Here is a 12,123-nt window from a genome sequence, read left to right on the forward strand (position 1 = left end):
CTAAATAATTTATACTTCCAGTCCTATATGAATACTTGTAGTCAAGTAAAACTCTCATGTATTCTAATTTTAAAGAAATTTTAATAAAAATTATATCCTGAGAAAGAACTATTAGATATGTCATTATAGGAAAACCAAACAAAAGCAAAGCACTAAACTGTCACTTTGTAATCTTTAGATTTTCATTTTCAGACTGAACTAATAGAGACAACTGTAATTAATGTTTCTTTCTGTTTTGTTTCCAGCACCATGTGGAGGGCAGTATACTGGATCAGAAGGAGTGGTTTTATCACCAAGTTACCCTCATAATTACACTGCTGGGCAGACTTGCCATTATTCAATAACTGTACCTAAAGAATTTGGTAAGAATTTTTTCTACCGATTTGTCAATCATTAATCATTGTTCTACTGTTCAAATGTCCTTCATGTGTAATAGTGACCTTAGATTTTCAATATATTTCAAATTGCGTATCAAAAATAAATGTATTCTTGACACGGAAATTGATTCTAGGGTTTTGACCTTATACTTCTCCCTAGAGTAATCAATAGACTTCAGCTAAGCCATCTGTGTCTGCTATCCAAGCATATCCTGAATACTTTCAGTGATTACATCATTCATCATCATAGGATAATCATTCATTCAGGCTTCCTGAAAAGTAAAATCAGTTGTCAAAAAACAAGCACCAAGTGTTCTTTTACATTTTAACTTTTTGTTTTTCATGTTTTAACAAGGGCAAGATTAGTAGGATCACCTTTAACAAGTACAATGGAGGGAAAGAAAGCAATTTTACATAAAAGTACCAGAAATGTTTGTGAAAAATCACAAAACTGATTATTTCAATGTGTCAAAATACCTGGACAAAATCTCTGAAACTTGTGCAATTGTATGCAGGGCATGTTTTTCTGCAAAGCGGGTTTCTCTAATTCAAGTCTAGACGAATAGCAATAAGATCCATTTTACTACTTACTTACCAAAAGACTGACTGCGCAGCAACTTCATGTGCTTGGTACTTTCTATATGCAACGAAACCGCTAAGGACTCAGAAGTTTTTTCACCAAGGAATTTGGAAAGCTGCTGACAGAAGCAGTTAGAGATTTACAGGTTGAGAGCTTGGGAAAAGTTTATTACACCTGCTAATAATAATTCATAATGTCATTCTAGTACTGAACTCTTGATTACTAGTCTTTATTATTATTATTATTATTATAAACAAGCTCAGTATTTTTGTTCATAATTTTTGTTCACAGCTTTGTAGTAAGAAAATCATTAATTCCATTTTCATCATGTTTTAGAAAGTTTGTTCTTACATTTCAGAATAATTTCTTCAGAAAAAAAGAAGAAATACATTTGCACAGTAGATACTTGTTAAATAATTATCAAATAAAATATATAATTGGTTATTGTCCTATAAAAAACCCACAATTTGTATCATATAAAAGTTACTCATCAATGTTTTAGGGGTGGGAGTAACACAAATCATTGAGATTTGTACTACAGAAAAGTTTAAAAGTACTCTGTATTCTTTATTATAGTTTTGACTTTTCTACAAGAGAAAGTGAGATTTGATAGGATGTAATTCTTCTTTTTCCTGCTAGAATTGTATAGAATGCAAGAAAATAACCAGTAGAACCAGACAGTGGCTGCAACTTATAGAAAGGATCTGTCAAATCATTCGGAGTGATTAGATCCCCAAGACAGTAGTTACAGTGAAATGCTATTGGAGCTTTACAGAGAGACACATTTATCCAATTAGAGGCTTTATTACACAATATTTTTCACTAGAATTCCAGATCAGGAACATGCAAAATATCTCGAGGCCCATATCAGTAGTTGTGAAATTCTTTAAAGTAATTACATTGTGTTTAATTTTTTGGTGTTTAATTAGTATATTGAATAATTGGATATTATCACGATTTAGAAGATTTTAATAAATAATGCTCAAAATTTCATATTTTACCATATGCTATTTAAAAATTATGCAACCTTTTCACCAGCCATCTGAACAAATAAATATTTTTATTCTTATTTGTTAGAAAGAGAAACTGACACAAGTAGAATCTATAGCTAACATTTACAATGCTTGGCAAGTACCTGACAAAATGATTTCTCTATACTGAATCTCATGATGGTCCTGACTTGAAGAGGGCCTGACAGAAAAGTTACTTGAATGTACTGGCCATAGACAAAACTTAAAACCAATTCTTTTTAATTCATGATATAAATGTTCTTTTAAAAAGATATATTTTTGGCAGTTCTAATAGGTTTGGGGATTGAACATTGCAATAACTTTACTTCCAGTTGATAATAGTTTGCACAAAGGATGCCCTTGCACCAATGAAGACTAACTGCACACTGGGCTGCATTAGCAAGGATGTAGCCTGCAAGTTGAGAGAAGGTACTCTTCACCTTTTCATAGCCTTCATGAAGTAGCATCTGGAAACTATGTCTATAGTTTCGTGCTTTCAAATTACAAGGCACAGATTGCTAAAATAGAACAAGTCCAACAGAGAGCCAGTGAGATGATCAGGAGGCTGAAGCACAGTACAAGGAAAAGTTGAAGGAAGTTCAGTCTGGAGAAGACAAGTGAAGGAGGACCCTTCCTTCCAGAAGTATGCAGTAAGAGAGTAAGTGGCAGTATTCACAAGTTGTAGCACAACAAATTCCAACTGGACATAAGTAAAACATTCTTCACCATGACAGCGATTAAGTACAGGTAGCTCGAGGAAGAATTTTTGCCAATTTTCAAAATTTGCTCTGAAAAAGACCTGAACAACCTAATCTAACTTCAAAGTTAGCCCTGCTTTTAAAAATCAGGAGGTTGGACTACGCAATTTGTTTAAAAAAAATTTTAAAAATTACGAACTTTACAAGAAGTTGGAAAATACTATCTGTACAGAAACTGTGCTGCATTGAAGACCTGTGGTTTGTATACAGAATCTGGAATAAGTATAATTTTAAAACAGATTCCTCCCTTGTCAATAAAATATGGGTGGCTAGAGTGACGAAGTAATATTTTTATTGACTTGATTTTACTGGTTTATTACTTCATATTTCTATTGCTAGCTGATATTTGAATTCAGTGAACCATTTGATATTTAGTAGTGAGATGTATTGTATAATTACATGATTTATCTGTTAATTACTTTAAATTACTTACAGCTGACATGCAAATTAGGTGTAGCGATATGTCAAAACCAGTAACACATTGATATTTTTAATATTTGATCGGTTTTTATAGTCTTTCTGATAAAATAAGTACTAATACAAAGTTACAAAAACAGCCAAATCAGTAAGTTTAAAACATCTTCCTCAGATTAAAGCTGGATAAGCAACTAATCAATGTGACAATAGATGCTCCTTAATAGTTGCTAAGGTTTTGGTAAAAAACTTTCCTTTTTAGATATTCCATTTTCTTATTCTCATAGGTACCTATGCAATAAGGAACAAGACTTGTTTGACTGGAGAGCACACTTTTGGGGAAAGAGTGATTTAAATATCTTTTTTTTTTAAATTAAAAATAAAGAAATAATGAAAAGCACATCAGATTCTTGCAGCTGTTTTATCATGGTAGACCATAAATTAACTTGGAAAGGATTCATGCAGGAATCCACTGGTAACTAAGACAAGCAAAAATATCTCATTAAATTTGTTTTTAAAGACTAAGTTCTTGGTTTATTTTCTCTCTTTTTATTTTTTTCTCTTTCTTTTTTTTTAAATGTAGTTGTGTTTGGACAATTTGCCTATTTTCAGACAGCTTTGAATGATGTGGCAGAATTGTTTGATGGAGAAAATTCTCAGGCTAGACTTCTTAGTTCACTGTCTGGATCCCACTCAGGTAAGTAATAAAGAAAGGAAGTAACATTTCTTACATTGCTCAGTATGGAAAAAATAAATGAGGAGAATGTTACGAATTTCATTTGGAAATATAATAATAAAGTCATTGGAACAGGATGCCAAGGGAAATGGAAGACCCTTCTAAATCTTTGAATCAAGACATTCTTCTGGAACATATGGTTTAGGCAAGAACTGATCACTGGGATGAGTGCAAAAATAATTGAATGAAATTCTCAGATCTTTATGTAAAAGGGCAGATTGGATGGTATAATTATCTTCTCTGCCCCTACACTCTGTGAATTACACATCTACATTTTCTGAATGTCTAATTTAAACACAGATTACTTGTATTCACAAAATGCAATTATCTGTATGCAAACATGCACTTAGACTAAAAGCAGGCCAGCTGTTGCATTCAGGTAACTATAGAAAAATGTTGACCCTGTGAAATCATAATTAAACTTATATGGATTTCAGCATGGCCAGAATTTCCAGTGTATGCATATATAATAACTATGTTCATCTCAAGTGGATAATATATAAATATATTTCTTCAGCTATGAATGTGTTTTGTCATACACTCCTAGTATTTAGGAGAGTTTATATGTGAATTTAAGATTTTTGCAATCCAGGCCTTTTCATGGCTTCTCGGTTTTCACTTTGAATAATTGGAGAAATACTTGATATTAAAAGAAAGTAACATATCTATTTGATTTATGGAAAACATTTTATTATTTGAAAAATTCAGCTCATCATTTTCCTCTAGTGAATCCTAGCTATTTGTGTCATAACAAGAGTTCACAAATTAATTTTAAAATTTATTTAATTACTGGCAAGAGTTCAGCAACAAAACAAAATACTTTTTTTTTAATGTTTAAGAGACAACTCATCTAAGCACCTAATTTTACTGCATTAAACATACAAAAAAGTTGAAACTAATGTCTGTTTTCACAGCAGACATTTGAAAATCATTGAAGGGAATTTAAACTTGTGATATTTAGTTATTACTTGCAACATATGTGATTTACATTGGTTTAGGATAGGATTCTGTTATGTGGAATCGCTAGTTACAATAATATAAGACTAACCTAAGTGAAAGGATTATAAATCCTATTTACCCAGTTATCTAAGGTATTTTAAATCAGTGCATTATCATTCATTTCAGTAGAATTTCCTAAAATATGGGTTGATGTTATCCGATGAGAGTAAAAACAGTTGTCATATGGAGTGGCATCCTTGCAGTGTAAAAGTACTGTAATTTTGTCTGTAGTGATTCATTACTGAACTTTTATCACGACTGTAGATAGGTATCTCAGGAAAGGAGATAAAGTATATTAAATATCTTTATTAATCCTCAAGTCAATATATAAAATTTAAAATGCTATTAGAAAGTTAATAATGTAATATAGTTCATGTGCGACCATATATTTTATTGAAGCAACTACATAAAACGAGTCATGGATCTGCTCGCTCTCATTTCAGTTTTAGTTTTGAAATGGTAAACATCACATGAAGATCCCCTGTGGCATTTTTCAAACACTTTTGTTTAAAGTGTTTTCCAAGGCAAGATAAAGCTCTCAGTCACAGAAAAAAAGTTAACCAAGAATTCTTCTAATGATTTTGGCCCCAGATGGAAGTAGGGTTCCCTAGACAAGTAGTTTATTGGAGCTCTAGTTCCAACAGCTACAGTAAATGTCAGAAAGTTATGTTGTTGAATCATGAAGTCTTTTTATTCTGACAAGTTTTCAAACCTTCAATGGCAAATTTAATTTTATACACTGTTATTTAAGTTTTCTTTAACCATAGAGGAAAACATAAAACTATGTATTTTAACGGTATATTTGATCACATACTGAAGAGTGGTAACTGTTGTTTCTGTTTTGCGTATTTAATTTATTTTCTGTTTTCATTTGTAGGAGAGACATTGCCTTTGGCTACATCTAATCAAATTCTTCTGCGATTCAGTGCTAAGAGTGGGGCATCAGCCAGGGGGTTCCACTTTGTTTACCAAGGTAAACATGTCTGCTTTTGGTGGAAGATGCTGGTGCCAGTCTCACACAGTGTATTATTTTGAATTCTTCTTAGGTCTTAAAATATTTCTTTAAATATAGGTGTTGTCTTAACCTTTTTCCAGCCATCAGGGCCTTCTCCTGATGGTAGACTGGCTTCATAATGGCAGTTGTCTCCAGTGAATCCTATCTGGCTCCATGGACTTGAATATGTCCAGCCTCTCTCAGTAGTCTGTAATCTGTTGCTCCCTTACTGCTGATTGTTCATGTCCTCCTCAGACTGTAGAAGTACACAATGAGAACTGTGAAGGCAAGGCAAAAACGGCATTTAATACTTAAATATTTTCTGCATCATTTGTCATTAGGTTGTCCACACCTCCCCAGCCTGCAATGCATCAACATACCCACATATATTTTGAACCTCCCTTTGTAATTAGTATATCTGTAGACTCTTTTTCCCTAATGTCCCTTGCTAGTTTTTGCTCCAGCTGGACTTGGACTTTCCTGATTTTTGTTTCTAAGTAGCTGAGCAACGCTGTCATACTCTTGATTTATTACCTGTCCTTGCCTCCACTGTGGTATGTCCCCTTTTTGTGTTTAAATTGTTTGAAAAGCTACTGGTCTAGCCCTGCAGGCTTTCTGCCCAAATTCCCAGTCTTCCCTCACAATGGGATAATTTGTTCCAAGGCTCTCAAATCTCTCTAAAAAAATTCACCAGTATCCTTCCCCTTCATGCCTGTTCCTTAGGAGGGTCTATGTACCAACTTCATGAATATGCCAAAGTCTGCTCACCTTAATTCCAACCTTCTGCTGCTTCCTCAACTTCATCATCTTGCGGTCCTTGCAGCCCAAGCTGGCATCTATATCCACATGCACAAACAGCTCTTCTCTGTTTGTAATCAGCTGGCCAGGTTGTAGCTACTTAATTTAACTATCTGATAGAAATATCTATTAAATCTAGCCACTGTTTTGCTTGACTGAAATAGAGTAGGGACAAGACCACAGAACTTGTTTTCTAAATGCAGTGACTATTATATTCACTTTTAAGCAAATGGAGATATACATTTTTATTTTGTATTGAGTTGGATGTAAATTGCTAGACTGCTATGGATCAGAGGAGGCACATATTTGATCTCTGTTAAAAGCCAGATTTCCCTGAGATGAAAGTGAAAACATGCCACTGGGTAGCATTTGAAGTGGGCACTGGAAATCCACCCAGAATTGCTAGCTGCATTTTGGAATTCAATAAATCAGTAAAAATAAAATCGGTAGATTTGTTACACAATATCAACATTCCAACAATTTCTGATTTATATTCTAGCATTATAATGACACAGAAAATAGGTTTTGTGGTTCTGGTGAAGAAGTATCCAGTTACCTGAAACAGATATTAAAAATAAAATGAAAGATTTTATATTTTTATACTTAATGGTATACTTAACATTTATTTTATACTTAATTTTTGCTCAATCCAATTACAGTTACAGTATGAAATAGTGATCATTTTCTAAAAAAAATAGAAAAATGTATTTTGGGATTTGTTCTATGCTGACAGTTACTGACTTAACAAGTGAGTACAGCATAAGAGCTTATTATGAGAATCTTTGTTACATTCGCCTGAAGTCTTTATCTCTAGAAGTACTGTTCATTTCAGCTTTCTCAAGACATAAAGAAAAAGAAAAATAAAGAAAATATTTTCAAGTACTCATGAAAATCTCCGTTCTGAATATGTACAGGCAGCATAATATTGTTGAAACAATATAGCTGTGCTTCAATATGTTTTTACCACCTACAGTTTCAGAGTTAGTTTGACTGAAGTTAGCTTGGATTCTGCATCACACACTATTCCTCAGTGTAATACTATAAAGAGAGAGTAAAAGTGCCAAAGACACTTTCAAGCTTAGCTCATGAATATCTGTAGCTCAGCTCAAGGTTTGGGGAGTTTGCTTAATTGTATTAGTATTGCTCAGTACTCCCAGCTGATATTTCAAGAGCTTTTGTTCAGGCTGCTAAGAAATTCTGTCTTCTTGGAGAGCTTGGAGGGAAAATTGGTATGACAGAGACCATGAGACAGTTTCAGTATTGAAGGGTGGGTGGCAGATATAAGACTTGCAGGTATCTCTCTGACACAAATGAATCTGAGGAGGTGTTACGTGCATGTCTGCACACTGCAGTTGAAATGCAAGAATGAGACAGCATGCCCAAGTCTGTTAGCAAGCTGCTAGGCAGCTTAGTACACTAAGTTGATCCATCTGTCTTAGAGAATGCAGTCTGGTGACACCTGGAGCAGTGCTTATAGGTTCATTGCCTGTACCGGCAACAAATGCAGTCCCAAATGGGCTTCTGGGCAGTTCACTAGATGTACTGCACGCACACCCAATAAGCTTAATGAGACAGTCATTGAACACTGTGGTTTATTGTATAATAGCTTTTCAGCTTTACGAAATTGAAGTGTAAAAGTATTTTTGATAGTTTTAAATAATATTATAAAAAAAAAATTATTTTCTTTTTTTTTACATTGGAGCACAGTCATGATTTGACACAGCAGATTAATGGAAAGAACCATCTCACCTCAAGAATATTTCCATAGTGTAAGGAGCTTGTTAGGACTGTTCAAACTCCTTCTGGATGGTGTTTTTAAGCCTTCTTACTTCTGTGTTTATAAAAAGGTATCACCATGACTGCACACTCTACTTTGGATGTAGCTCAAGATATCAGTACCTGCCCTTTTTACACATCAAAAGCATCACTTGCATTTAAATTTATCATGCACAATTGTTCAGAAAAGAGGGGGAATATAAACTTCTGGAATTAGAAAACGGCTTTTAGCATTTGAGTTCTTATCAGCCATTTGCATATGAATGACACCTTTCTGTCTTATTCCATTTGATTTTCATATGCCTAAAGTGTTTAGTTATTTTTTTGCTCCTTTTAAAGAATTCATAGTGATACAAAACATCAACTCTATTAGCTGTATGTGTATATACATACACACACACACACACATTTATATTGCTGTTGAACAGTAAGTCTCCAGGTGAGCACAACGATATGTCTCATTTCAGTCATTTATTTGGACAACACTTATTTTTTAGTAACTGTAAGAAATAGATTTTAACAAATGAGAAGTGTTCTCTGCAGCAGCAGAAAATGAGTCAGGGAAAGCCACTTTATTTGTCTTAGGAGAATCATGTGGCTATTTGAATATCCAGGGTTTTTAATATATTTAAAAATATATCTTAAGAGCTTTATTTAATACACACATGCATGTATACATATATTGGTTAATGAGTTAGTGGTATTTAATAAGGTCTATCATTCTGAGATTTTTCTCTCTTCTTTTGAAGCATGCGATCATATTTCCAACGACCGCCTGCTTGCTAGCCTTTTAAATACTCCAGAGAATAACATCCACTCTCACATTGAACACAGTAATCTGGTCTGCAAAGTCAATCATTTTATTTATCGTCCTCTATTGCAGGTTGACCTTCTTCCCTGTTCACTTTTCCACTGGGCTGATTTCAATTTTGTTTCACAGCAGTATGAAACATTTACTAAAAGATGGAGGATATTACTGTAGAAAATGGAATGTCTCTGTGATACAGCTTGAGAAGTCTAGGTTGCCAACGCTATAGGCAAAAGCTAGAAGGAAGGCTAGAGGGGAAAAAAGTTATTGCATTATTTCACATTCTGGTTTGAGCAAGCAACAGATAAGGTTTGTAGCTTTTGATTCAGATTTAATGGCTTTTGCAATGCCACTTTCTCAAAAACTTCTTTTTAGCTGCATATGTCATCTGCCTTCATTTCTTTTTCTCAGATGACCACATTTCCTTGTATTTCATACAATAGGTAAAGGGTATCTGTAATATTAGACTGAATGAATATCCAGTCTTTCAGAGTATTAGGGTCAGGTATGCTGAGATATGCTAGGAACAATCACATTTAAGAAGATTGGGAATTATACTTTTTTCAGGTTTATCTTATGCTTGTTTTCCTGCTATGACATCACCTAAGAAACAATAGCATATATTTTTATATAGCTAAGGCTGCAGCAGTACAGAGTTCTTTCCCTAAAAAGCAAAGTAATGATCTTTCTACCACCCAAAAATTTATGGGTTTTTAATGCTTGTCTTCCTTTATTTGCTCTACCATACAAATACATGAATTAGTTTATGAGGTCAAACGAGATTTTAAAGAGGACTATGAAGAAAGTTAGCATACTAGGATGAGGAAGGACTGTGGAAGACAGACAAAGGGGAACAACAATAAAAGTGACTTTAACAATTAAATTGATCTCATCTGCGACAAGAATAAAAAACATTGCCACACACTTACTTCTGAGTGTAATTAGAGAGCGAAAATAAGACTGTTAGTATTATTTTCCATATATGTTACCAAGACACATCATGTCCTGGTTTACAATAGGCTTCCTAGAGAGGTGGTCGATGCCCCAAGCCTGTCAGTGTTTAAGAAGCATTTGGACAATGCCCTTAATAACATGCTTTAACTTGGTCAGCCCTGAATTGGTCAGGCAGTTGGACTAGATGATCATTGTAGGTCCTTTCCAACTGAAATGGTCTATTGGTGTAGAGGCACTTCAGCTGGGCTGTCAGCTGTGCCACCTTTTAGAGGAACACACCTATTTTCCTAATTTTTTATAGATGTTTGAAACTGTACTGCATTTTGCCATGGGTTACTTAAATCTAAATTCCATTTTAAGCAGTATGGGAGTACCTCACTTTGTTGTTATGTCTGGCTTGCATTACATTTATTCTTAAGTTCTTCTTAAAACAGGGGAAAAAAAGGCATTAGAAAAATGGTGCCTCTTATAGTGAATGGCATGGTTTATTTGTGCATCTTTAGCATTTCTTATCTCACTAAAACCATTAATAGAGTATTAGTAAAACCTGTGAAAAACTGAGCAAAATGTCAATTTTAGCATGGCATTGAGTATTTCCTGCTGACAATAGAATAATCTGACACAAGTCTAGCCATGGATATTTGTGGCTGCCGTAGCTGTTTTACTTACTGGCTGCTCTCAGTAAGATGGTGGCTTTCAGTCTGAAAAGGAAGCACATAGCAGTACTTCTGCTACATGAACTAATTTAAGAGTGTTAGTAAACTGTCCCTACATTTGCTATAATGGCAGAGATAGCTTGCTCACAGGAGAATAACTTTCATAAGGCAATATTATGATGAAACCAGATGATTTGACATCCTTTGTTGAGAGGTGCTGAAAATGCTAGTTACACAAAAAAATCTGTTTGGATTACAAATGCATGGATGCAAATTGCCAGCCGTGATTACTGACAATTATAGGATATTCTTTAATCTGATTCTTAAAAAGGGTCCTTTACCTTTGCACAGCTGTTGTAGGGATTCTCCGGATGTGGACTCCAGGTGAGGGTTAGAGAATCTGAGCAAGGATTTTTCTTCTGAAACTTCCTCCCTTTTGAGGAAGTGGGTGAAAAAATAAATAGAGAAAGGTAGTATTTCCATAAAAGGCTGAGCAAGAGTTTCTTCCACACAGTAAATGAAAAATACTCCAGGAGCGATGCTGAAATTTTCAGTCAGGTCATATAGCCTCTTAGGAAGACAGGTAAGGTTTAGACACATGTAAAGCTGAAAGTTTAACTAGCAGGGAGGCTGTAGTGGTGACCTGTGTGGGAGGAGGTCATGAGGTACCATGTGCCACTCACAAACAGCTTCCTCTGAAGCTGGTATACAACCTCTCACATGCCAAAACTTCCACCAGTCAGAGGAGCATGTAGTGCCTGTTCTCAAAGATATTTGAGAAAGTGACAACTGCTTTGGGCCAGAGATGCTTCTGGGGACGTGCTGCTGGAGATGCTGCTGGAGGGACTGTTGGAGACACACTCTTGGAAAGAGGCCCTCCACGCCGCTTCTAAAGGGACTGTAGGTTGTGGGTAATTCAGGCTGGAGTGAGAACACCTCAGAGGGGTTGGCAGCCTGTGAAAGACCTATTCTGCAGTAGGGGGACATCTCTAAGCAACTGCAGCCCATGGGTGACCCACACTGGAGCAAGAACACTAAGAAACAGTGACATGAAAACTTGAAGAAGCAAAAAGCAGGAGGCAAAATGAGTAAAATGCTAAGTAGAGGAGAGGAAAACGAAGCAAAAAGAGAGCACATGACGCCAACCTCCTGTGCTGCCTCTCACCTCACTGGTGGAACTAAGATGGACACAAGGAAGTTGAGGCAAGGGAGGGGGAAGATAGGTGTTTGACTGAAGCTGAGCCTGGGGAGAAGGAAGGAAAG

At 35.1% G+C, this 12,123-nt stretch overlaps 1 protein-coding gene across 1 annotated transcript in view; it reads left to right on the top strand.

The window, feature by feature from the left end:
• Positions 1-12,123, top strand: part of CSMD1 (CUB and Sushi multiple domains 1) — a 1,238,313-nt gene that overhangs the window by 1,032,442 nt on the left and 193,748 nt on the right. Inside the window, 3 exon segments of the mRNA XM_050893357.1 lie at positions 246-362; positions 3,723-3,836; positions 5,752-5,847. Of these exon segments, the coding sequence (XP_050749314.1) occupies positions 246-362; positions 3,723-3,836; positions 5,752-5,847 (327 nt within the window).

The sequence above is a fragment of the Gymnogyps californianus genome, chromosome 3 (assembly GCF_018139145.2).
Source record: "Gymnogyps californianus isolate 813 chromosome 3, ASM1813914v2, whole genome shotgun sequence".
Lineage (NCBI taxonomy): Eukaryota > Metazoa > Chordata > Aves > Accipitriformes > Cathartidae > Gymnogyps > Gymnogyps californianus.